Source organism: Vulpes lagopus, chromosome 21 (assembly GCF_018345385.1).
Source record: "Vulpes lagopus strain Blue_001 chromosome 21, ASM1834538v1, whole genome shotgun sequence".
In the NCBI taxonomy this organism is placed as follows: Eukaryota; Metazoa; Chordata; class Mammalia; order Carnivora; family Canidae; genus Vulpes; species Vulpes lagopus.
This window is the reverse complement of record NC_054844.1, coordinates 28,214,866-28,241,517: the sequence shown is the minus strand read 5'-3', so window position 1 is coordinate 28,241,517 and position 26,652 is coordinate 28,214,866. Positions and strand designations below refer to the sequence as shown.

The 26,652-nt window shown below is 39.3% G+C and overlaps 1 protein-coding gene across 6 annotated transcripts in view; it reads left to right on the top strand.

Moving 5' to 3' along the window:
* Positions 1-24,549, top strand: part of SINHCAF (SIN3-HDAC complex associated factor) — a 35,333-nt gene extending 10,784 nt beyond the window's left edge. For 5 of the 6 annotated variants that reach the window (XM_041736535.1, XM_041736532.1, XM_041736531.1 and 2 more), the window contains exons 2-6: positions 4,976-5,123; positions 7,078-7,177; positions 8,904-9,030; positions 17,952-18,102; positions 22,422-24,549. In XM_041736535.1, coding sequence (XP_041592469.1) covers positions 4,996-5,123; positions 7,078-7,177; positions 8,904-9,030; positions 17,952-18,102; positions 22,422-22,581 — 666 coding nt within the window. In that variant the 5' untranslated portion in view covers positions 4,976-4,995 and the 3' untranslated portion in view covers positions 22,582-24,549. The remainder of the gene's footprint in view (positions 1-4,975; positions 5,124-7,077; positions 7,178-8,903; positions 9,031-17,951; positions 18,103-22,421) is intronic. The other variant, XM_041736533.1, reaches the window with a different exon arrangement.
* The last annotated feature ends 2,103 nt before the right edge of the window (positions 24,550-26,652 follow it).

The following is a 26,652-nucleotide window of genomic DNA, read 5'->3' as shown; positions in this document are numbered from 1 at the left end:
ATATTCCACAAATATGGAACTAGGAAAGAAGTATTCTAAAGAACCACCAGGTTTGTTGAAATACCAGAAATTCCAGGTTTAAAATCTAGTTGTGGGGGATCCCTGGGTGGCTCAGTGGTTTCGTGCCTGCCTTTGGCCCAGGGCGCGATCCTGGAGTCCCGGGATCGAGTCCCACATCGGGCTCCCTGCATGGAACCTGCTTCTATCTCTGCCTGTGTCTCTGCCCCTCTCTCTCTCTCTCTCTCTCTCTGTGTCTATCATAAATAAATAAAAATAAATCTTTTTTAAAAAAATAAAATAAAATAAAATCTAGTTGTGTCAAACCTACCTACCACCTTATCAAGTATAAAAAGTAAGCTGATTTCAGAGCCATGCTGTGACCTTAGTTTTCCTCTGGATAGTGGGTAGGTTTTTTAGGGTTGTTTTTGTTTGTTTTATTTTATTTTATCTTGTTTAAACATTAGCGAGTCTGTAGATTCTGTGAAAATAATTTCATTAATTTCTGGGCTCCCCAAAGCTCAAAATGGTTAAACACCAACAACTGGGTTGCTGTAAACAAAGCCCAAAATGAAACCCCTGTGTATTTGCTGCAGATTCCCAGGTGCCTCTCAAGTTCAGGAATAAGCTCAGAAAAGGTTTAATAGGTTTAAGTAATCATCCATTAAAAGGTTCATACACTACTTGTGTGTTGTGTCAGAGCAAGTGCCTTGCATCTTACTCCCTGTAGCACTGCCTACAAGACTGTGGACCCTGGGTTTAGACCCCTCTCAGACATTGCAGCAAAATTTTATCAGGATGAACATAAAGTCTCAGAGCTGCATAAAGGGTTGTTAATTAGAAGATATCAGGCTATTTTATTTTCCCTGATACTTAAAAAAGAATATTAATCTGAAGAATGGGATGTCTTGTGGGGACTGTTGGGTAAGTTTTGTGGAGATCCCCACCAACAAAAAAATCCTATTGAACACTTGATTCACAATAGCTGCTTATAAAAAGGAAGGCCTTAGCATTTAGCTATAACCCTAGCATTCCTTAAAAGCTTGCCAGTGTAATAGCTGGTGCAACCTGTGTTTCTTGGTCAAATCCAGCCTCAGTGAAGGTAGTTTCCTGTCTTGGGAGATGATCCGAATGCTGTATGGTTTTGATGGCATGTTTATTTGTGGAGAGGGAAGGGGATTGTGAGGGGAGAGATAGGAATCTATCTGTTGTAATAGGATTTGGTCTGTGTATTAATGGAATGAACTGGCCTTTCTTGCTGTACTTCCTTTGTCCTTGCTGAGAAGGGAGGCTGAAGTTTCCTAGAGCTATTGATGAAGTTGGCGACTGTAAGAGGAAGTGTGGACTTTTGACCTTCTTGATGGTAATGGAGAATGTTAGGGGAGTTTGGAGAGCCCACAGGTTAGTTTCGAGGATAGAAAGAGCTGTAACATTTTTGCTTTAACGGGAATACACAATCATTTTCTTCAGGACATTTTCTTTTCATTTATCATTTGGGTTTGTTTGGGGGGGAAAATCGATATCTCATTTCACAGGCCTTATCACACCTTTGAGTATCTTCTTTTTTTTCCTCTCAAAAAAATCAAATTCCTAAATACTCCATTTAACAAGAATAATCAACTAAGCATATTTTGTTTTCATGTTTTAACAACTTCTATTCTTGAAGTGATTGTTTAGACTTAATTATTGAAATGCGTCAGTTATTATTAGACTTAATTATTGAAATGCCTTCTGCTCTGCCCTATCTCCCTTCTTTGCCTGCCTTCCTCACCTACAAAAACATTAAAGAACACTTGATAAACAATAGCCCCTTTAAAAGGAAAGCTTCAGTGTTTAGTTAATTGCTTGCTAATAAAATATTTTCTTAGAAATAAATAATAAATCCTTTGTCCATATTTCAGAATCCCTCAATCTCAGACCTACCCACACAGCCTGGATATTTGATTATTTCTGTGAATTGCTTTTGTAAATACTTGCTCTGGTATACTAACCAGAATTGAGATGGAATGGGATCAGATAGGTCATCCAAAGACATACCAAACTTTTTGTTTTACTCATATATTTCAGTGTATTTCTAAAATAATTTTATTTAAAGATTTTATTTATTCTTGGGGGGGGTGGGCAGAGGCAGAGGGAGAAGAGGCTCCCTGCGTGAGGTCTGATGTGGGACTTAACCCCAGGACCCTGGGATCACGACCTGACCTGAAGGCAGATGCTCAACCACTGAGCCACCCAGGCGCGCCCTCTAAAATAACTTTATTTATTTATTTTTTAAAGACTTTATTTATTTATTCATGAGAGACACACAGAGAGAGGCAGAGACACCGGCAGAGAGAGAAGTAGGCTCCATGCAAGGAGCCCGATGTGGGACTCCATCCCAGGACTCCAGGATCATGCCTTGGGCCAAAGGCAGGCACTCAACCGCTGAGCCACCCAGGTGCCCTCTAAAAGAACTTTATTTAATTTTTAAAGACTTTATTTAAGAGATCCCTGGGTGGCTCAGCGGTTTAGCGCCTGCCCTCGGCCCTGGGCCTGATCTTGGAGTCCCAGGATCGCGTCCCACGACGGGCTCCCTGTATGGTGCCTGCTTCTCCCTCTGCCTGTGTCTTTGTGCCTCTCTCTATGTCTATCATGAATAAATAAATAAGATCTCTCTTTTTTTTTTTTTTTAATTTATGATAGTCACACACAGAGAGAGAGAGAGAGAGAGAGAGAGGCAGAGACATAGGCAGAGGGAGAAGCAGGCTCCATGCACTGGGAGCCCGATGTGGGATTCGATCCCAGGTCTCTAGGATCGCGCCCTGGGCCAAAGACAGGTGCTAAACCGCTGCGCCACCCAGGGATCCCAATAAGATCTCTTTAAAAACAACAACAACAACAACAACTTTCTCTGGGCAGCCCCCGTGGCGCAGTGGTTTGGTGCTGCCTGCAGCCTGAGGTGTGATCCTGGAGAACCAGGATCAAGTCCCATGTCAGTCTCCGTGCGGGGAGCCTGGTTCTCCCTCTGCCTGTGTCTCTGCCCCCCTCTCTCTCTCTGTGTGTCTCTATTAATAAATAAATAAAATCTTAAAAAAAATACTTTATTTATTTATTCATGAGAGACACACAGAGAGAGGCAGAGAGAGAAGTAGGCTCCATTTAAGGAGCCCGATGTGGGACTTGATCCCAGGACTCCAGGATCATGCCTTGGGCCAAAGGCGGGCACTCAACCGCTGAGCCACCCAGGTGTCCCTCTAAAAGAACTTTAAAAGAGATAATGTTCTTGGTTATAACTCCTAAAACTATAGGTACTAATCTAATTGGTAGTAATGATTTTTTCTTATTGATGCTGTATATGATACTTTTGTGGTGATTTGTAAGATTTGGACTCCTACACACAAGTGTCCATTGGGGTTTATTTATTTATTTTTGAAACTTTTTTAAGGGATTTTATTTATTTATTCATGAGAGACCGAGAGAGAGGCAGAGACACACAGGCAGAGGGAGAAACAGGTTCCATGCAGAGAGCCCCATGCGGGACTCGATTCTGATATGGTGGGATCAGGCCCTGAGCCAAAGGCAGACGCTCAGCTGCTGAGCCACCCAGGCGACCCTCCTTTGGGGTTTAGTTTCTATATTCATTGCCTTTTTACTCCTTCTCTTAGTTCAGATGTTCTCGTGAAACTGGCCGTTGGTTTGGAAATTCTAAATTTCTTCTATGGTGGGTGTTTACTGCCAGCTACATTTTTGCTACATCTAGCTCTAGAGCTGCTTCTTCATTTCTTGCTTGATGTTGAGGGGTTTTTTTGATCATGAGACTCACAATTTATCATACCTTGTATTTCTTGGACATCTGCTTCTCACTATTTATTACTGCTCGCAGGCACAGGACTCCATAGAAGAAGAGCTCCAAAAACTTCTATAAAACTGAATCAGACCAATGGTTAGGAAATATGAACTTGTTTTTTCTTTTTTTAAAGATTTTGAGAGAGAGTAAGGGGAGGGAGAGGGAGAAGCAGACTCTCCATGGAGCAGGTAGGAGCAGGTAGTCCCATGTGGGGCTCAATTCCAGAACCTCCTCGGGGTCATGATCTAAGCCAGAGGCAGCCGCTTACCTTGTTGAGCCACCTATGTGCCCCATGAACTGGTTTTTAATTCATCTTAATGATGCATAAAAAAATTTTTTTTTTAAAGATTTTATTCACTTATTCACGAGAGACACAGAGAGGCAGAGACACAGGCAGAGAGAGAAGCAGTCTCCATGAAGGAAGCCTGATGGCGGACTTGGGGGACTCGATCCTGGATCCCAGGATCACGCCCTGAGCCGAAGGCAAACACTCAACCACTGAACCACCCAGGCGTCCCTAATGATGTATAAAATTGTTAAATCCTGACCTTGGAATTTTGTGAATTTTACATCCTCCTTTCAGTAGTAGAGTCAACTTGCCAGCTTTGAACTTTACATTATCACAGAAGAAATCCCCTCTAACTTCCCATAGGGCGAAGTATTATGGGTTGATGTATATTGAGCTAGTTATGTTCTTAGTATCAAATAGTGGCCATGATAAATGCTCAGAACTTCCCCAGTGGGGAGTCACATCAATACAAAGGTGCAAAATAGAGGGGGGGTGCCTTTCCTTAAATTTTAGGATGCATCCTTCATTGTGTATGATTGAATCATTTTATAGTGGGGAGAGTTTGTTAGATTTTCTACTTAAGTTGATTTTTAAAATATGCCTGCCTCCCCTCATTTTTGGAATGAGCGTTGCCAGAGGGTAGAGGCCTTTTTAAATAACTGAGCTATTCTGTATGTTTTATATACTTGCCATGCTAGGGCCAAGAATGGAGGTAGATACGGGAGGTCTTCCCCGGAGCCCTCCTGTCTGGCATGGTCATGTAATATCAAGTTACTGGGGGTGGGGTGGAACAGAGAATTCTCTTTTAATGGTTCCTTGTTACAACCCTCAACAAAGCTGTGTCACTTCCCTTGGCTTTACAGACTATTGCCCAGAAGAAAAGATGTTTGGTTTTCACAAGCCAAAGATGTACCGAAGTATAGAGGGCTGCTGTATTTGCAGAGCGAAGTCCTCCAGTTCTCGATTCACTGACAGTAAACGCTATGAAAAGGACTTCCAGAGCTGTTTTGGGTAAGATCATCTGATGTTTTTACCATCCTTAGAGTGAAAAACATCACAGCTTACGGAAATATTTCCAAGCAAGGCAGGCAGTTGGAGTAATGTGCTAATAAATTTAAATCATTTACAGTCTCATCTAGGCTATTTTAAGGCTCTCGCTTTGAAAACGAATCAAACAATACTGACAACCTGCACTTTTCCAAATTATAAGGAACTACCAAATTTGGAAGCCTCTTAATTATGCCAAACAAACTCTTTGGTTTTTAACTTAAAGATATATAGAAACTTTAAAAAAAATACTCATTCTCTCTTAATAGTAGTTATCCTCTGATAGTTGTCTATTTGCATTGTTTTTCCACATTACGGAAGTTTAACTCCACCTCCTGAGGACAATAACAAGACTTAATGTTCTGCCTCAAAATCTATCAGGGTACATGCATTTCATTTTATAATTTTGTTAATTAATTAATTAATTAAAGATTTCTTTATTAAGGTGAGGGAGACAGGGGGAGGAAGAGAGAATCTCTCAAGCAGACTCTCTCCTGATTGCAGGCCTTATGCTGGGCTCCATCCCAGAACCTTGAGATCATGATCTAGGCTGGACGCTTAACTGACTGTGCCATCCAGGTGCCCCTCACTTTATCTTTTGACAGTGAACCTCTGCTTAGTAAAATGGATTTTACTTTCCAACAAATACTTGGATAAATATTTACTGTTGAACCATTTCCTGGGGTAGAAGTTATTTTTTACCACTTTGTTCTTTTTTGATAAAAATATTTGTTGATTATTTATTTGTTAGTCTTGGATTTTATAGTTGTCTTGAAGGTTGTCAGAGAGTTTCTTTTGACCTTGCCATTTCAAATTACATTTTTCTCTTAATGTTTCCAGTGTTATACATGATAAAAGTTACCAGTATTTTTCTTTATGTATTTATAATACAGGAAAAATGTATCAAATGAAAGTTCTTCAAAGATATAATTTAAAAAGAGCTTGGTAGAGATTTTCCCCCTATGCAGATCCAGTCATGTAAAAAAAAATTACAGTGCCTCTCCAGTTATGTGTCTTATAAAACTAGAATATTATGATAACATTTTTGTTTTAAAGATTTTATTAAAAAATAATAATAAAAATAAAGATTTTATTTATTTATTCATGAGAGGCAGAGGGAGAAACAGGGAGCCCAATGTGGGACTCAGTCCCCGGACTTGGGATCACATCCTGAGCGGAAGGCAGACACTCAACCAACCACTGAGCCACCCAGGTGCCCCATGATAACATTTTTTTACTTAAAGGGTGGCATTTTGTTGCCTATGGAAGTATCTGCATACTTCTGAAAGATTAATTGAACAACATTGTTTGAAACCATGGTGACCAGGATCTCCTCTAGGTGTTAAATTTTACTATTATTTAATTTTAAAAACATTATTTTAGAATGACCACATTGCAGTACATAGAATTTGTTCATTGGATCGAGGAGTTTATTATATGTACAAAATGTACTACAGAAACCATGGAACTGGATCACCTAGGACAATTAGAAATAGCATCTATAAACTATAATCAGGTATATTTTTTCTAAAAGAAATGTGCTTGCATGAACTAAAAAACTCCTTTTTTTTTTTACCTTTTTTTGAAAGATTTATTTATTCATGAGAGACACAGAGAAAGAGAAAGAGGCAGAGACACAGGCAGAGGGAGAAGCAGGCTCCATCAGGAAGCCCAATGTGGGGTTTGATCCCGGGACTCCCGGATCACTTCTGAGCCAAAGGCAGATGGTCAACCACTGAGCCACCCAGGCGTCCCCTAACATTTTGTTTTTAAGTAATCGCTACACCCAATGTGGACGTTAAACTTAAAACCCTCAGATCAAAAGTTGCATGGTCTACCAACTGAGCCAGCCAGGTGCTCCTGCATGAATTCTTTAATGTAAATGAGACTAATAAAGGTTTGGTTGTTTTCTTATCAGGTTGCATGAAACTCGTTCAGGAGACATCTGTAATGCCTGTGTCCTGCTCGTGAAAAGATGGAAGAAGTTGCCAGCAGGATCAAAAAAAAACTGGAATCATGTTAGTTCACCTTTTGTCTTTCTCAGTTATACCTCTATTACATTTAAAGTAACATTAGTTTCCCCAAAATTTAGAAGTCGTTGTCTCTCAGATGGAAAAGTGAAAGATTTAAAGTAAAACACTGGTTACTGTTCGTATATAATTACTAAACATTTTGGCATGTTTAGAAGCAAAATAGCTTGGTGTAGCGTTTCCCTAAGGCTGTATCCAATATCCTCATTTTGGAGATCCACAGTGTACATTCACATATTTTTAGTTTTTTTTTTTTTTTAAGATTTTTTTTATTTATTTATGAGAGACACAGAGAGTGGCAGAGACATAGAGGGAGAAGCAGTCTCCGTGCTGGAAGCCCAATGTGGGATTTGATCCCGGGACTCCGGAATCACTTCCTGAACCAAAGGCAGATGCTCAACTGCTGAGCCACCCAGGTGTCCCTATTTTTAGATTTAACACAGAAAATCCTTGAGTTATTTAGACGTGGATCCTTTTTTCATCTCTAGGATAACATTTATCTTAACTCACGGTAGTACTATCATGAGCATGTAGGGTTTAAAATTAACTGAATTTGAATCCTGTCGTTACCACTTAACTGGTTGTGAACTTTGGGCAATTTACGTTTACTTAACAAAGCGCAAGGATGATAGCTATCTCACAGCTCTTTTAAGAACCGAATGAGATTATATGTGTTAAAGTCTAACACAGTGTTCAAGTATATGGAAGCCATGCTTATTCTCTATTTAAATCTAGTTGCGGTCATACTGTTGTATGTAAATGTATGTTCTGTTTGCCATTGTCACTTATTTTCAAGGACCAGAATAACACTATTAAGCCTTATTTAATTCTTTTGTATGTTAGCTTTTAGAACATTTTTTGGCATTTATACAAAATATTTGTATTTAAGCAGGCAGAGATTTATTCTTTAGCTATCTTTTCCTAACACTAGCCTTTCAGTGTCCTTTGGTGACTATGTTACTTATGACTTCTAAAAAAAGTTACAAAAAAGTGAATTTTCTTTAATAACTTAGCTGGAGAAGATCCAAATTGTGATTTTGAAGGTGAGGGCAACCTTTTTTAAGGATAGAAATCTGCAGATAATGAATGTGAAAGAATCGTGAGAAATGATACCATGCAGGCCTGGACCAATGGCAAAGCTAGATGTGAGAGATCATACCATTGTCATCATGTAAATGATTTCAGGGATTAAAATGTGTAGTGTAGAGAAAAGAGCATAAAGCATAGGTGTGAAAACCTTGATTTGAGTCTTGTACTCTTCTCTACCCATTCTTGCCCATTTACTAGCTTAGTGAAATAAGACAAAAGATAATTTCTCTTGTTTTCCTTCATCCTAAATTGGAGTAACAAAAATAGTCCCCTTACTTAGTGAAGGTAAAATCAAAGTGTATGAAAGCTTTTTGTAAACCATACTGTCTTTTAGAAATGTTAGTTGTTGTTAGGCTTGATTTTCTTTAACCTCTTGGGCCAGTCTAAATCTAATTTTTTTTGTTCAGCACACTGTTACTATTGCCTGCTTCAAAGAAAAAAAATAGTAGATGAACTGTTTAATAGTACTGTGTGATGATTAAAAGTACACATGTGCTCTCAAACACTCCTGAGTCGAAAACAGGTTCTCAGTTTTGGCTTCTTCAGATAGGCATTTGTCTGAACCAAAGGAATACCAGAGGTGTCATTTTTTAAATGGTATTAAATATTCAGTATTTTCTTCCAGGTGGTAGATGCAAGGGCAGGACCCAGTCTGAAGACTACTTTGAAACCAAAGAAAGTGAAAACTCTATCTGGAAACAGGATAAAAAGCAACCAGATCAGTAAACTACAGAAGGAATTTAAACGTCACAGTAAGTTTGATAGTGAAATATGAGTACTCAAGAATAGTTGTTTGGTCTTTATTTTTTGTCTGGGGCTGGCATATAGTATGTATAGATTTTTAAAATTTCTTTTAAAAAGTGTACAAAGGTATTGTCGAGTTAGTAGAGATAGTTCTTTGGGGTCTTGAAATTAATTTTGATGTCATCAAAGTTCTCTGATTAGCCATTTCTTTTTTTTTTCTTTTGTTTTTTAAGATTTTATTTATTTATTCATGGGAGACAAACACAGAGAGAGAGGCAGAGACACAGGCTATCATCATCTTAAATTTTCTAGAAGGTGTATTTATCAGGCTTGTTTACTTGATATTTATGCATAAGGAAATTGATGTTTGAGATATGCAGAAAAGGTATTTAAATAATTAGTGGACAATCTGAGACAAAAGCCCAGGTTTTCTTGAAAGTAACTTTAGAAATAATAACTCACATGTTGCTGTAAAGCTAACCTCAGGACTTTCAGGTTTCTAGGGCAGTGTGTGTTGTGTGGAGTGATGGAATGGAAGAAGGAATGACAAATTAATATCGGGTTCATATACTCTTTTTTTTTTTCAAGATTTTATTTATTCATGAGAGACACACAGAGAGAGGCAGAGACACAGGCAGAGAGAAGCAGGCTCCATGCAGAAGCCCAATGTGGGATTCGATTCTGAGACTCTGGGATCATGCCCTGAGCTAAAGGCAGATGCTCAACTGCTGAGCCACCCAGGCAGTCCAAGAGGGGAGGATTTCTAAGGCAGCACTACTGAATCAAACACATTAATATTTCTGTAGCAAAAATTTAAGAGTATTAACATAGGTGGATAAATAAAACTTGTATGGGTTAGGTTCATTTACTCTAATTTTATAGTTCATATCAGGCCAGATTTTGTGGCTGAATGGGTTAGGAATAACCTTTCTGTTTTCAGGGTTTTTTCAAAATTATAGATATGAATTGTGGACCGGTAATGGAGTTTTCAGAATTAAAAGAACAATAACCACAACTCTGAAGTCTTTGCATATCTCCTGCTAACTTTCTATTCTTTTAAGGTGTTCCTAGTCTATAGTTATTCTGATGATACACTTAATCTTTTGCTAAAATATCGTGATATTTTATAGTAAAATATTTAGGTAACAAATATGTGCGTATTTTGATTATACAGGTTCTTTTTTATTTAAAGAAATGTATTTTTTTCAAGTTTTTATTTAAATTCAGTTAACGTACAGTGTAACTTTAGTTTCAGGAGAAGAATTTAGTGTTTCATCAGTTACATAAAACACCTAGTGCTCCTCACAAGTGCCCACCTTAATACCTATCACCCATTTAGCCCATTCTCCCCCTACCTCTTCATCCTTAGATCTCCATAGGTGGGTGAGTCTTTTCTGGTTTGCCTTTCTCTACCCCCTTCCATGTTCTTTTTTTTTTTTTTTTTTTTTTTAAATTCTCAAGTTCCACATGTGAGTGAAATCATACGATATTTGTCTTGCTGTGACTGAGTTTATTTACTTAGCAGAATACTTTCTAGCTCCATCCATATCAGTGCAAACCTTCTTTTTAAAATCTTGTTCTTATGAGAGACTCCTAACTCTGGGAAACGAGCTAGGGGTGGGGGAAGGGGAGGTGGGTGGGGGTGGGGTTGACTGGGTGACAGGCACTGAGGGGGGCACTTGATGGGATGAGCACTGGATGTTATTCTATATGTTGGCAAATTGAACACCAATAAAAAATAAATTTACAATAAAATAAAATAAAATCTTGTTCTTGGGCTGCCTGGGTGGCTCAGTTGGTTAAGTGTCTGCCTTTGGCTTGATCTCTAGGTTCCTGGATCAAGCTCCAAATCAAGCTTCCTGCTCAGCAGGGAGTCTGCTTCTTTCTCTGTCTCCCCCTCTCCTCTTTCTCCCTCCCTCTCACCCCCTCCTTCCTGCCCCTCCCCACCATGAATTGTCTCTCTCTCTCAAACAAATCTTTTTTTTTGTTCCGAACAAATAAATCTTAAAAAAAAAAAATCATTCTTCTTTATGGCTGTATAGAATTCTTGCATATGTGTGTATGAACACACATGCATACCCCTCACCCCCCATCTTTATTCATTTATCTATATAGATGGACACTTGGCTTGCTTCCATATCTTGGCTATTGTAAATAGTGCTTTAATAAACATAGGGGGTGGGATGCCTGGGTGGCTCAGCGGTTGAGTGTCAGCCTTTGGCTCAGAACGTGATCCTGGAGTCCCAGAATTGAGTCGCACATTGAGCTGTGCATGGAGCCTGCTTCTTCGTCTGCCTGTGTCTCTGCCCCCCTCCCCTCTCTCTGTGTCTCTCATGAATAAATAAATGAAATCCTTTTTTTTTAAAGATTTTATTTATTTATTCATGAGAGACACAGAGGCAGAGACACAGGCAGAGGGAGAAGCAGGCTCCATGCAGGGAGCCCAATGTGGGACTTGATCCTGGGTCTCCAGGATCACACCCTAGGCCGAAGGCGGCGCCAAATCACTGAGCCACCTGGGCTGCCCGAAATCTTTAAATAATAATAATAATAAACATAAGGGTGCACACATCTTTTCAAATTAGTGTTTTCATTTTCTTTGGGTAAATACTCAGTAGTGGAATTACTGGATTACATGATATTTCTATTTTTAATTTTTTAAGGGACCTCCATACTGTTTTCTTTTTTGTTTTTCCCATACTGTTTTCTACAGTGGTTTGCAGCACTTTGCATTCCCAACAGTGCACAAGGATTCCTTTTTCTCCACATCCTTGCCAACACTTGTTATTTCTTGTCCTTTTTTTTCTTCTTTTTTTTGTAAGAATGTCTATTAAGTTCCTCTGCCCATTTTGTAACTGGATTATCTGTTTATACATGTTCCCTTCCTGATTAGCTATTACCAGGGGAAGAGAAAAAGAGGGCCCTACCCTCCATTCTTACCAAGTGTTTTAATGAACATTTGGGAAATAGTAATTTTCTACTACTTGAAGGTTATAGGAATTGATTATTCATATGTATCTTCTTAGCTCTTAGCTCCTCCCTTTAATTATGGGGAAAGTGATACCTGACTCAGTTTTGCCTTACCTAAGGGAATATGTCTGGTGTAATTTTAGATTTTTATTATAAAGCTGTGTTGTGGAGGGAGGGATTGGAGAGTGAAAATAAGTCCTTTTGAAAAAGGTGTGTGGGCTTTGTAGGCTTAGGCTGAAATCGGGTTTTCCCATGTGCATTGTGAATTGCTAACACCTATGTGCATCGCAACAGTTCTGAGATGACTTGAATTTTTGTACCTCACCCACTAAATGGTGTCCTCACGTCTGATTATATATTTGCTTCCATGGGTCCTGTGTGTACCTACTTTTATTTCTGAGATATTCTTTCCTTTGTGTGGTGTACTGGAAAGGCATTAGACCTACAGCCTGAAGATCTGGATTTGAGTTACAGTTCTTGAAACTCAACGAAATGTGGCCTTAGTGCCACTTAACATTGAACCATACTTTTTTTTTTTTTTAAAGATTGTTTATTTGAGGGATTCCTCAGTGGCTCAGTGGTTGAGTGTCTGCCTTCCATTCAGGACGTGATCCCGGAGTTCCAGGATCAAGTCCCACATCAGGCTCCCCGCAAGGAGCCTGCTACTCCCTCTGCCTATGTCTCTACCTCTTTTTGTGTCTCTCATGAATAAATAAATAAAATATTTTTTGAAAAAAGATTGTTTATTTGAGAGAGAAAGCAAGCACAAGCTGGGGGTGAGGCAGAGGGAGAAGGGGAGGGACAGATCTGAGAAATGGGAATAATCAAGTAAAAAGGGTTTTGTAAAACAAAACAAATTCCTATATATATGTTAGTTATTCTTTTTGTAATCCTTCTTAAAAATCTACAGTGAATTCTGGTTGCTATGGAATAAAGTTGCAAATCCCTAGTGCGTCTTTTGGAAGTCCTATTTTAGGTAAAGAATATTTGGGCTGAGTCAGTTCCTTTCCTATGCATAGTGTGTTCTGCTCCTCATCTCCTATCTACCATGTGCTAGCTAATTACTCCTTCATGCCTTTTCAAATCCCACAATATTTAAGATTTTAAAAACTAGTTCTTTGAAGAATTTCCAGGCCCACATTCTAGAAGAGAATCTTCTTCCTAACTGCATTTTTATATGGTTTGTATTTAGTGTCCCAAGTGTTAGATTAAACCATATGAAATTGCCATTTTATAAGTAGGAAATGGTCTAGTAAACTGTAGCTTCAAATATTTCTTGGATATTAAGCACTCCCTAGGATAGTGAGTTTTCTTCACAAGCATAGAGCTGATTACTGCTGCTACTAATTGTTGGGCAAGCCTTTTAAACATTCCAATAGACTTATTTCATAAAGTCTGCTATTCTTGAGGATTTTGTGGGTAAACTTTTGTTAATACAAAGCACTATAAGCTCTATTCATAGGTTTTCTTTAGTATCATGTAGGATATGACATATATGTCCTTAATAAATATCCAGGGGCACCTGGATGGTGCAGTGGGTTATATGTTGGATTCCTGTTTTCCCCCTTGGGTTGTGATCTCAGGGTCAGGAGATGGAGTCCCCAGTTGGGCTCCATGCTCATTATAGAATCTGCTTGAGACCCTTTCTCCCCTTTCCTGTGCTCCCCTCCCCCCACTCGAGAACTCTCTCTCAAATGAATGAATAAACCTTTTTTTTTTTTTTTTTAATATTGTATTTCTTCATGAGAGACACAGAGAGAGAGAGAGAGAAAGAGAGAAAAGGCAGAGACACAGGCAGAGGGAGAAGCAGGCTCCATGCAGGGAGCCAGTCATGGGACTTGACCTTGGGTCTCCAGGATCACACCCTGGACTGAAGGCGCTAAACTTCTGAGCCACCCTGGGCTGCCCCCCCTCCCTTTTTTTTGAATAAATCTTAAAAAAAAATACTTAATTGGTTCTTTGAATTGGAGGATTGCTATATCTGCCTATCCTGGGAGGGAGGAGTGTGGTAAGCTCAACCTCTATTTGTGATGTTGTCACCATAGAATAGCAGTAGGAAAGCCTTAGAGCATGGTGATCATCAACCAAAAGATTAATTTTCTGGCTTGTAAATTTGACTTGTCTTTTAAGGGCAAAAATACTAAGTCACGTTTAACTTGTATCTGATGGGGCAGCCCCAGTGGCTCAGCGGTTTTGCTCCGCCTACAGCCCAGGCGGTGATCCTGGAGACCCGGGGTTGAGTCCCACGTCGGGCTCTCTACATGGAGCCTGCTTCTCCTCTGCCTGTGTCTCTCTGCCTTTCGCTCTCGCTCTGTGTCTCTCATGAATAAATAAAATAAAATCTTAGAAAAAAACAAAAAAACTTGTATCTGATGAATTGCCTTTAATCCTTTTTAAGTCTGGATCTATTTTCCCTTTGTAGGTAAAGTATTGTTTTTATTTGGTTGCTTTTAAGGCTTTTCCCCTGTCTTTAGTTTTAAGAATTTAATTAATGATAATGGTAGTGATTTCTTTTGAGTATATCCTGTTTGGGGTTTGCTCGGCTTGTTGAGTCTATAGGTTTATGTCTCTTGCCAATTTTGACAAGTTTTCAGCCATTATATTTCTTTGAGTACATTTTCATCTCCACCCTCTCCCTCTTTCCAGGACTGCAGTGACACAAATGCAGATTTTTGTTACAGTCCCAGAGGTCTCTTACGTCTCTATTCAGTTGTTTTCTTTGTGTTGTTCAGATTGGGTAATTTCTCTTACTCTTTCTTCCAGTTCATTGATTGTCTCCTCTGTCCCCTCCATTCTGCTCTTAAGCACATGCATGAGCTTTTTATTTCATTTTTTTTTTCCAGTTCAAATTTCAGTTCCACTTGGTTGTTTTTCTTTTTTTCCACTTGGGTTTTTTTTTTTTAAGGTTTTATTTATTTATTCATGAGAGACACAGAGGGAGAAGCAGGCCTCCTGCAGGGAGTCCAATGCAGGGACCCTATCCTAGGACCCTGGGACCACACCCCGAACCTAAGGCAGCTGCTGAGCCACCCATACGTCCCTCACTTGGTTCTTCTTTATAGCTTTTAGTTATTTATTAAACTGAGATCTGGGGATCCCTGGGTGGCTCAGCAGTTCAGTGTCTGCTTTCAGCTCAGGATGTGATCCGAGAGTTCCAGGATCGAGTCCCACATTGGGCTCCTGCATGGAGCCTGCTTCTCTTCCCTCTGCCTGTGTCTCTGCCTCTCTCTGTGTATCTCTCATGCATAAATAAATAAAATCTTAACAAAAAAAATAAAAATAAATAACCTGAGATCTATCCATGGAGATTCTTTTTATTTGTTAGCTTTTTTTTTTTTTTTTTTTTTTTTAATGATAGTCACAGAGAGAGAGAGAGAGAGGCAGAGACACAGGCAGAGGGAGAAGCAGGCTCCATGCACCGGGAGCCCAATGTGGGATTCGATCCCGGGTCTCCAGGATCGCACCCTGGGCCAAAGGCAGGGGCCAAACCGCTGCGCCACCCAGGGATCCCCTCTTTTTATTTGTTTTAATCATGTTCATGATGGGTCACCAAAGCATTTTTGTCATGCTTATGTTAAAGTCTTGGCCAGATTATTTTAACATCTGTCATCTTAATGTCTACTTACCATTTCATAAACTCTACCCTGGGTGTGGGACTCAAACTCATGACCCCAAGATCAAGAGTCAAACACTCTACCAACTGAGCTCTACCATAGGCAGCCCATGAGGGATTTTTTTAAAAAAAAGATTTATTTATTTTAGAGAGAGCATAAGCAGGCAAAGGGTACAGGGAAGGGGAGGGGAGAAAAATCCTCATGCAGACTCCCTGCTGAACACAGAGCCCCAACATGGGGCTGCGATCATGACCTGAGCTGACATCAAGAGTTAGATGCTTAACTGACTGAGCCACCCTGGTACCCCTCTTTTTTTTTTTTTTTTTTAAGATTTATTTATTCGGTGGGGATCCCTGGGTAGCTCAGTGATTTAGTGCCTGCCTTTGACCCAGGGTGCAATCCTGGAGGCCCTGGGATCAAGTCCCGTGGCAGGCTCCCGGCATGGAGCCTGCTTCTCCCTCCTCCTGTGTCTCTGCCTCTCTCTCTGTCTCTCTCTCTCTCTGTCTAAAATAAATTAAATAAATAAATAAAAAATAAATCTTTAAAAAAAAAAGATTTATTTATAGAGAGAGGTGCAGACACATAGGCAGAGTCTGGAGAAGCAGGCTCCTTGCAAAGAGCCCGATGTGGGACTCCCTAGATGCAGGACTCCGTGAGCCGAAAGCAGCCACCCAACTGCTGAGCCACCCAGGTGTCCCAAGAGACTCTTAACTATGGGAAACAAATCAAGGTTTATAGGAGGGGAGGTTGCTGGGGGGTGGGATAACTGGGTGATGGGCATTAAGGAGGATACTTGAAGTAATGAGCACTGGGTATTATGTGCAACTGATGAATCACTAAACTCTGGCTCTGAAATTAATAATACAATATATGTTAAGTGAAAAAAATATGTTAAGTGGCTAAATTTAAATAAATAAATTGAAACTTGGACATTTAAAAATTATGTTATGGATCTTTTTATTTTATTTTTTTTATTTTTTTATGTTATGGATGTTATTTAAACCTTTGGGACAGCCCAGGTGGCTCAGTGGTTTCGCACCACCTTCAGCCCAAGGTGTGATACTGGTGACTCGGGATCAAGTCCCATGTTGGGCTCTCTGCATGGAGCCTGCTTCTCCCTCTGCCAGTGTCTCTGCCCCTCTCTCTTTCTCTCTCTCTGGTCATAAATAAATAAATAAATAAATAAATAAATAAATAAATAAATCTTTAAAAAAAATAAACCTTTGATTTTACTGACTGTTTCAGCTACCTCTCTAGCAGAAGTGTTAAAAGTTAATGTCCAGTGGTGTTAAGTCAGGTGCCCTCCCCCATTCCCTAATATCCATTTCCTCCGACCATGGGAGGAGCTCCTCACTGCTGTGGGATGGGGATGGGAGTTAAAGCTCCCACAAGGTGGGACTATTCATTTCTAGTGGGCCATGGTGAAAGTCCCGACTCTTCAATAGCCTTCCTCTTGATATCCTGGTGGATTGTTGGGGGTTTCCTACCAATCTTATGAGAATGGAAACCTTAGGCTCCCCACTTGACCTTTGCTGGAGTAGTGGTGTTGGGGCCTCTTTTCCTCTGGTGTTTGAATAGAGTGATTATTGTCTAATAAAAAAAGTCTCCAGGCAGCCTGGGTGGCTCAGCAGTTTAGCACCGCCTTCAGCCCAGGGCAGGATCACATGCCTGATCACGTGGGCTGAAGGCGTGATCCTGGAGACCTGGGACCAAGTCTTGTGTAGGCCTCCCTGCATGGAGCCTGCTTTGCTTCTCTCTGCATGTGTCTCTGCCTCTGTCTGTCTCTCATGAGTAAATAAATAAAAATCTTAAAAAAAAAAAAAAAAAGTTTCCTGTCTTGTTAGGCTGCCACTTTCCTCCTGGCCTGTTGTTTAGAGAGCAAGGTTCTATTGGCTTGCCTTTTCTTTTTCTTTCTTTTGTTTTTTTGTCTATACCCATTGGCATTTCTGGGTTGCTGGCTTCTCTAGCTCCAAGACTAGGATTTATGAGAAAAAGAAAACCCATAAAAACTAGGGAACCCACTGTGTCTTTGTTTGGGTCGAGCTCTCTGGCTTTTGCCAACTTTCAGAGTCTTCAGATTTGTTTTATATGTGATAGCCAGGGTTTTTAGTTGTACTTATTTATTAGTAGGAGGAATGGGAAAAGGTATTTCCACTCTTACCTTCCTGAAAGCTTATGTCCTCATTTTCTTTTAGGAACGGTGGAGTACAAATGTCTTCAAATACTAGTAGTAAATAGAAAATACATTCTTTTTTTCTTTTTACTAATTCATTCACAGTTTTTTTATGCTGAGCCTTAGTTGTATATAATGAAATTACACTTTTTTTTTTTCCTCTTTCTTGCAGATTCTGATGCTCATAGTACCACCTCAAGTGCCTCCCCAGCTCAATCTCCTTGTTATAGTAACCAGTCAGATGATGGCTCAGACACAGAGATGGCCTCTGGCTCTAACAGAACGCCGGTTTTTTCCTTTTTAGATCTCACATACTGGAAAAGGTAAAAGCAACAAAAAATCTCTCTCTAACCAGCAAACCTTCTTAATTACAGGCAATGGTTTCCCACTTCCTTAGCAACTAAATGGCATTTGGCAAACAGCTGGTAGCACACATGGTTGGAGGTGGATTAAGCAAGAATTGAGCTGAGAGTTGGGATTTTGTGTGCTTTTCCTATTAAAATTTGTTTAAAATAAAAATCATGTTAGGGAACCTAAATTTTCCTGTAACAGAGTTATACTATTCTGACCAACTCTCGTGCTGAAAAAAAGTAAAAGCTAGAAATATGTATTTTTAAGTCTTTAAAAAATAGCATTGTTAAATCAGTGAGTAAATTAATAAGGAGGAATAATCAGAGGCCAAAATGGTAAGTAAATGTAGGATCCCAATGTCAAAAAAGAGAATAGACTAGCAAGGACAATATTCAAAGAGAAAGTGGTTAAGGATCTTCTATTTGACAGACTTGGGAAGACTAACAAAAGCGAGGTAATAAGCATTTATCTTATGGTAGAGAAAATTCACCCATAGATGACTCCTTATAGAATGAAACTGTGGAACATGAAAAACAACATAGATCATAAAGCAGTGAGAAAATACAGTTTTTTCAAAGGAACAACAAACATACAAAGCTGACTTCTCAGCATGAACAAAGGAAGCCAAAGTACAATAGGTTAATATCTTCAGTGGGCCAAGAGATAATAACGTTCAACCTAGAATTATATATATGTAGCAGAATTATCCTTCGTGTGGGGCCCCTGGCTGAATCAGTTGGAAGAGCATGTGACTCGATGTTGAGGTTGTGAGTTTGAGCCCCATTTTGGGTGTAGAGATTATTTAAAATAAATAAACCTTTAAAAATTGTCTTTTATGAACAAGGGCATTTTGACGAGGAAAAATTTTGAGAATTTGTTGCCAACCTGACCCTAAATAAAAAAGTTCTACAGGCAGAAAAAGAGATCCTACTTTAAAATTCTGAGAATAGATAAAGTAGCAAACATTTAGGTGAATTTAAACAAACACTGCTTGAGATAACAATAGTTATGGGAGTAAAAGAATTAGAAGACAATAACATATAAGTCAAAGCAATAAAAGTGATAAGAGTTAAGATACCCTAACATTCTTTGCATTAAGAATAAATAGATTGAGGGATCCCTGGGTGGTGCAGCGGTTTGGTGCCTGCCTTTGGCCCAGGGCGCGATCCTGGAGGCCCGGGATCGAATCCCATGTCGGGCTTCCGGTGCATGGAGCCTGCTTCTCCCTCTGCCTGTGTCTCTGCCTCTCTGTGTGTGTGTGTGACTATCATAAATTAAAAAAAAAAAAGAATAAATAGATTGAATAACTTTTTTTTTTTTTTTTTAAGATTTTATTTATTCATGAGAGACACAGAGAGAGAGAAGCAGGCTCCATGTAGGGAGCCCGATGTGAAATTTGATCTTGGGACTCCAGGATCATGCCCTGGGCCCAAGGCAGGCACTCAACCACTGAGCCACCCAGGCGTCCCTAGATTGAATAACTTTGGGTGGGACTTGATTAACTATGTCACCACTAAAAGGATTAAAAAAGTGAAAAATCTCCAGAGTCAAGAAGAGGAGGGCAGAAAAAGTTTAAATATACCTAAATGTATCTAGCAAAACAAGATGAAAATAGAAAATCTCTATATATTTATAAATTAAGAAACCATGAGTCTAAGAAGAAAGTATAATATAAATGAGAAGATCTTTATAACTAACTGAAAAATACCACAAATCAAAACATACAGTCGGGGATCCCTGGGTGGCGCAGCGGTTTAGCGCCTGCCTTTGGCCCAGGGTGCAATCCTGGAGACCCGGGATTGAATCCCACGTCAGGCTCCCGGTGCATGGAGCCTGCTTCTCCCTCTGCCTATGTCTCTGCCTCTCTGTCTGTGTGAATATCATAAATAAATAAAAATTAAAAAAAAAAAAAACACGAAAAAAAAAAAAAAGAACAAAACATACAGTCAAGGGGTGCCTGGATGGCTCAGTCATTTAAGCTTCTGCTTTTGGCCTGGGTCGTGATCCCAGAGTCCTGGGATCAAGCCCCATGTCAGGCTCCCAGCTCATGGTCTCTCTTGCTCGCTCACTCTCAAATAAATAATAAATAAACCCTTAAAAAAGAGAACATATGGTATGAAGTTTAAAAGAGTTGGAGGAAAAGTTAATGCCTTTAATGCTTAGAAAAGAAAGACTAAAAAATGAAGTGATATGTATCCAATTTAAAAATTAGTGAAGCTTAATACAAAGAAAAATAAAAGCAAGGAAATCTTAAGGATCTGAGTAGAAACCAATGGAGTAGAAAACCAGTATGCAGTGAATACGATTAGTAAAGATAAGAGTTGGATCTTGAAAAAGACCTGATCAAAAAGACTACTAGAGATGAAGCAGAAATCAAGAGATAGTACACATAAAATATCTCAGATAACAATAGGGAGATTTAGCTCTAAATAAATTTAAAAGACAGTAGTACATTATAAACAACCATATACCAACAGATCTGGACATATAGGTGGAATGGATACATTAGTAGAAAAAGATATTTTATCAAAACTGTCTCAAGAAAAAATAGAAAATCTGCAATCTTATAATAAGTTGATTCACTGGTCAGTCTTCCCTCTAAAAACCCATTTAGGCAAGTTCTGCCAAACATTCCAGAAACAAATGATTCTGATCTTGCATTGGCTTTTTCAGATTATGAGTAAAAGAGCAGAGGCCCCAAGCATTCTATGAGGCTAACATAACTTTGATACTAAAAGAGTATATCATGACCAGATTAGATTTATTCTAGTGATGTAAGATTGGATTAAACTAATTAAAAATCAACTGATAATAAAGTTGCCATGTTGACAGTTTGTAAAGAAAGGGGGAAATGCCTATGATCTTTTTTTTTTTTTTTTTTAGGATTTAATTTTTATTTATTTGACACAGAAAGCACAAGCAGGAGCAGCAGAGGGAGAGGGAGAAGTTAGGCTCCCCACTGAGCAGGGAACCCAATTTAGGACTTGAACCCAGGACCTTGGGATCATGACCTGTGCTGAAGGCACTTAACCTACTGAGCCACCCAGACGCCCCCAAATGCCTACTATCTTAGCAGTACTTTAAAGATGTTTGACAAATCTGAATGTTCATCAGGGTTTAAGATAAAACCCTTATTAGTAAATAGGAATAGAAAGGAACCACATTGATAAATAACTGGCATTTTTGGGTAAACACAAACATGTTTCCGTTTTATATCCCAGCAACAGAACCTATAAAAAACCTTTAGGCATGCATTAACGTGTATGGCATGTTTATAATAGCAGAAGTTGTCCCATCCAAAGGAGAGTGGATAAATAAATTATGGTATATTCACTTGATAGAATATGATACATAAAATGAAATAAAAGCCCTAACAATAGGTATGAACCTCAGTTAATGTTGAGCAAAAACAATTGCCGGATAGAGTGTAACTCCATATATGTGTTGTTTTTTTAATTAATTGGACATAACCGAGCAATATATGTAGAGATGCAGACGTGGTAGAACCATGAAGTGTAAAGAAAAACGTAATGATAGGCTTAAAATTAAGAGGAGAGAATGAGATGGGGTGGGGTGGAATTGGAGAGGGGCATAGAGGGGAACTTCATAGGAAAAGGTTCTTTTTTTCCCTTATATGTGTTGTGGTCCATGGTGTTTTGTTGTACTCTCGTTTTTTAAGCTGTGGTGTATATTTGATTATATATATTTGCCAGTTGTATCAGCCTGTTTATGATGGCTGGGTTTTTTTTTTTTCAAGAGTTACTGATTTTGGGCAGCCCCGGTGGCTCAGCGGTTTAGCACCGCCTGCAGCTCAGGGCATGATCCTGGGAACCCGGGATCGAGTCCCATGTCGGGCTCCCTGCATGGAGCCTGCTTCTCCCTCTGCCTGTGTCTCTGCCTCTCTCTCTCCTCTCTGTGTATTCTCATGAATAAATAAATAAAATCTTTTTTTTTAAAAAAAAAAGAGTTACTGATTTTTAGAGGAAACAGTTTATAACTTTAGGAGCCGTTTCTGAAACTGTTATCTCAGAATGACCCCTGTCCCCTTTAATACTTGGTAAGATTCCAGTGTGGGATTTAAGGGACCTGGGTAATTCCTATAACTTGGCTAATTGGGGGCCTTTCTAGGAGCCTTTCATTTGAAATGTGATGAGACCAGAGAAGTGAACCCTTTGAGCATGTTGTATTGTTACAGTGTTATAGATTTCTCCCCCCTTTTTTTGTTTTCTTGTATTACTAGTTTTCTACCTTATTAATATATTTCTCCCCCACCCCCTTTTTTTTCTTTTAGACAGAAAATATGTTGTGGAATTATCTATAAAGGCCGTTTTGGGGAAGTCCTCATTGACACACATCTATTCAAGCCTTGTTGCAGCAACAAGAAAGCAGCTGCTGAGAAGCCGGAGGAGCAGGGGCCAGAGCCTCTGCCCATCTCCACTCAGGAGTGGTGACTGAGGTTTAGGTAGAAGGGGAACAAAAATGATTTAAATTTTGGAAAGAAAACAAAGCAACAAAACCCTCCTCTATTTTTAACTTGGATACATGCTATTCTGCCAAAAGACAATTTCTAGAATAGTTTTGAATGGGTTATTTCTTCTCCAGTTCCACAAACTCTGAAGCCAGTGTCTAGCTTACTGAAAGAAAAAAAGAAGTGTACATAATATTTAAGATGCTGAGTATTTCATAGGAAAGCTGAATGCTGCTGTAAAGTGCTCTTTAAGTCTTTTTTTTTTTTTTAAATCCCCTTCTAATGAATGAAACTAGGGGAATTTCAGGGGACAGAGATGGGATTTGTTGTATGATAAACGTATGTAGTTTTAGTCTTTCTATATTGAGAAGCAGTGGTTGGGGCATTTTTTAAGACGGCTATCCTTGTTTTCCTTCATGATAATAAATTTGTCATAACTCAGTAACATGGACTTGCCCCTAGAGGTAGTTGTTAATAATTCTGAAAAAATAAGGTCTTGCCAAGGTTCTGATGATTCAAACCTGTACTACTGAATATGAAGCAGGACAGACTAAGCTCTGGCGCAAATACCTTGAAGGAGTAATCTCTAAATATACAGAGAGGTAACCTGACTGTATATGTTGCATCCTGTGTCACCTCCATATTGATATTTGATAAAAGATTTTTATCTATATTGAAACTTCTAAAGCAGAGTCAAATCTTTGGGGAAATGTCAAGTTTTAGGATGAGCAGTCCTAGATGAATAGTACCAAAGCATTACCACCTGGTAGAGATCACATTCTGTTAAAAAGGTTAAATTATCTTAAAAAAAATGTGCAAGTCTTCAGGATGGCACACACAAAAAAAACAAAGGTTAATGCTTCTTGGGGCACATTTCTTAGAGGGCTTGCCTAGTGTGTAAATAATTGACTTTTGTTTGTGTTACATGACTGGTGACTTCATCGAAAATCTGCACAATTCAGTTTTAGCTCTGGATTACTTCAGTTGACCTTTGTGAAGGTTTTATCTGTGTAGAGTGGTTGTTTGACTTGTTTTAACCTATTAGGGTTTTGGGTGGTTTTTTTTTGGTTTTTTTTTTTTTTTTCCACATATTAAAGTAAAATTCTACTAAAAGAAAAGAGGTGTGTGTTAATGCTGAGTGGGTTGGCTTAGGTTTGGTTTCTTCTAGTCAGGCTTTGTGAACCTTGAGATATTAGACGATACATCCTGAACGTGGAGCTCTTCAGTTCTAAAATCTTCATTTGAAAGCCTTTTACTTGAACCCAAACCAAAGTACTCTCATTGCCTCTTTTCTAAACGTTCAGAAAAAACGTATCACCAGATCAGACTTTTCATAATAAGGGAGGATCATTTGCCTACCTTATAATAACATGACTCAGTACTTATTTTTAAAACTGGATTTTTAAAATTGGATAGTATAAATAACAATAAGGAGTGAGCCACTTTTTATGGGCACCCTATAGTTTTATAGTTCTTAATCTAAACTTAAAATTTTATATTTCTTCTTTATGGCAAAAACTACAAGCCACCATATATGCACAGACTACACAGTGAGTTGGGTTGGCTCTCCCACAGCCGTTGAGGTGTGTTACAAGAGTCCCGGCCATGATCATCTTCCTCCTGTCATTTTGAAATGGTTTGTTTTTTTGTTTTTTGCTTTTTGTTTTTGTACATTTTGGCTACAGTATTGGTGGTAGAATATACTATAATATGGATCATCTCTACTTCTGTATTTATTTATTTATTGCTAGACCTCAACCACAGTCTTCTTCATCCCCTTCCACCTCTTTGCCTGTAGGATGTACTGTATGTAGTCATGCACTTTGTATTAATATATTAGAAATCTACAAATCTGTTTTGTACTTTTTATACTGTTGGATACTTATAATCAAAACTTTTACTTAGGGTATTGAATAAATTTAGTCTTACTAGAAAATAAAAGAAGCTGTTCTGTGGCTTTGTTTAAAAGGTGCTCCTAGGTAAGAATGACTAATGTTTTTGGCTTCACAGATACTCAGTTTAATGCCCTTAGTGTTATAACAAGCCATGAAGGGAAAAAGTCCTCTTTATCAAGAGATGCTTTAAAATAAAGACATTTTGGGGATCCCTGGGTGGCTCAGCAGTTTAGTGTCTGCCTTCGGCTCCGGGTGTGATCCTGGAGTCCTGGGATTGAGTCCCACGTCAGGCTCCCTGCATGGAGCCTGCTTCTCCCTCTGCCTGTGTCTCGCCTCTCTCTTTCTGTGTCTCTCATGAATGAAAAAAAAGATATTTTAGCTGATAATACCCAGTAATTAACCTAGTAGATAACATGATTTTATTACTGAAGGACAAATTCTCGAGTAGTTGGTTGATTTTTTTTCTCTTCCTTTTTTCTTTTCTGTTCTTCTGCTTTTTAAAATTTATTTTATTATTTAAAGTCAAGGGTTTTAATGTCTCTGACACGGTTTTATTATTACTGTCTATTGGCGGCATAGTGGGAATCATAATTGAGACTCTAAAGAAATTATAAAAACTGGTTATAGGGACAGGTGGATTTCAGCATTGGAGTCACACATGGTCTCTGATATCTGGCTCTGCTCCTTTATTAGCCGTTTGAGTCACTTGGCCTTTGTGAGCCTCCAAACTTATGTAAAATGATATACTTTACCGAATTATTTACTTCTTAAAATTATGAGGAATCTATAAAGGGATGTAATCCGTACCATTTTTTTTTTTTTTAATAAGATTTTGAGAGGGAGGGGATCCCTGGGTGGCGCAGTGGTTTGGCGCCTGCCTTTGGCCCAGGGCTCGATCCTGGAGACCCGGGATCGAATCCCACATCAGGCTCCCAGTGCATGGAGCCTGCTTCTCCCTCTGCCTGTGTCTCTGCCTCTTTCTCTCTCTGTGACTATCATAAATTTAAAAAAAAAAATATATATATATATATATATATATATATATATATATAAAAGATTTTGAGAGGGATCTCTGGGTGACTTAGAGGTTTAGCGCCGCCTTCAGCCCAGGGCATGATCCTGGAGAACCCGGATCAAGGCCCACATCAGGCTCCCTGGATGGAGCCTGCTTGTGTCTCTCTCTGTGTCTCCCATGAATAAATAAATCTTAAAAAAAAAAAAAAAAAGATTTTAATAGAGAAAAAAAGCAAGTAGGGGCAGAGGGAGAAGCAGAGATTCCCTGTGAACAGGGATCCCACCATGGGACTGGATCCCAGGATCCTAAAGTCATGACCTGAGCTGAAGGCAGACATTTAACTGACTGAGCCACCCAGGTGCTCCCATATCAAAGTTTTTTGTTTGTTTTTAGGATTTTATTTAGTTGAGAGAGAGAGCGAGCAGGCGCAAGCAGGGAGGAGAGAGAGAGAAGAAGAAGCAAACTGAGGAGGGAGCCCAATGTGGGACTCTGTCCCAAAACCCTGGGATCATGACCTGAGCCCAAGGCGGACTTAACAGAATAAACCACCCAGGTGCCCCCTCATATCAAAGTTTTAAAAACAGATGATTAGGTGGGAAAGGTGGATCCTGTAGGCCAAACTTTCTTTTTTTTCTTTTTTTTTCCATGGAGGCTCCATGCAGGGAGTCGACGTGGGACTTGATCCCGGGTCTCCAGGATCAGGCCCTGGACTGAAAGCGGTGCTAAACTGCTCAGTCACTGGGCTGCCCTAAGCCAGACTTTCTTAATGTTGGGTTTAAATTTGGTTTTGGTATAGTCCAGATGATTTGCCAACACCTAATCTAGTTACTGTGAAGTTATCAAGTTAATCTGAAGTTAAACTCAGGTTGTTGGCAGAACTCATTTCCTGTGGCTTTAGCATGGACACCCCAGATTCCTTAACTGGCTGTAGAGCCCCTGGGTTCCTTGCCACGTGGGTACTCCTGATGTGGCTGCCTCCTGCATCAAGCCAACAGGTCTCCAGAGCCAGTTTGCGAGGTAGGACTCTGAAGAAGTCCTGCCCACATTCAAATGGAGCTTCTCAGGTCCTGCCCACATTCAAATGGAGAGGATTATACAGTGAAAAAACCATGAGGTGGGGTGTGGGGCTCATGAAGGACATCTT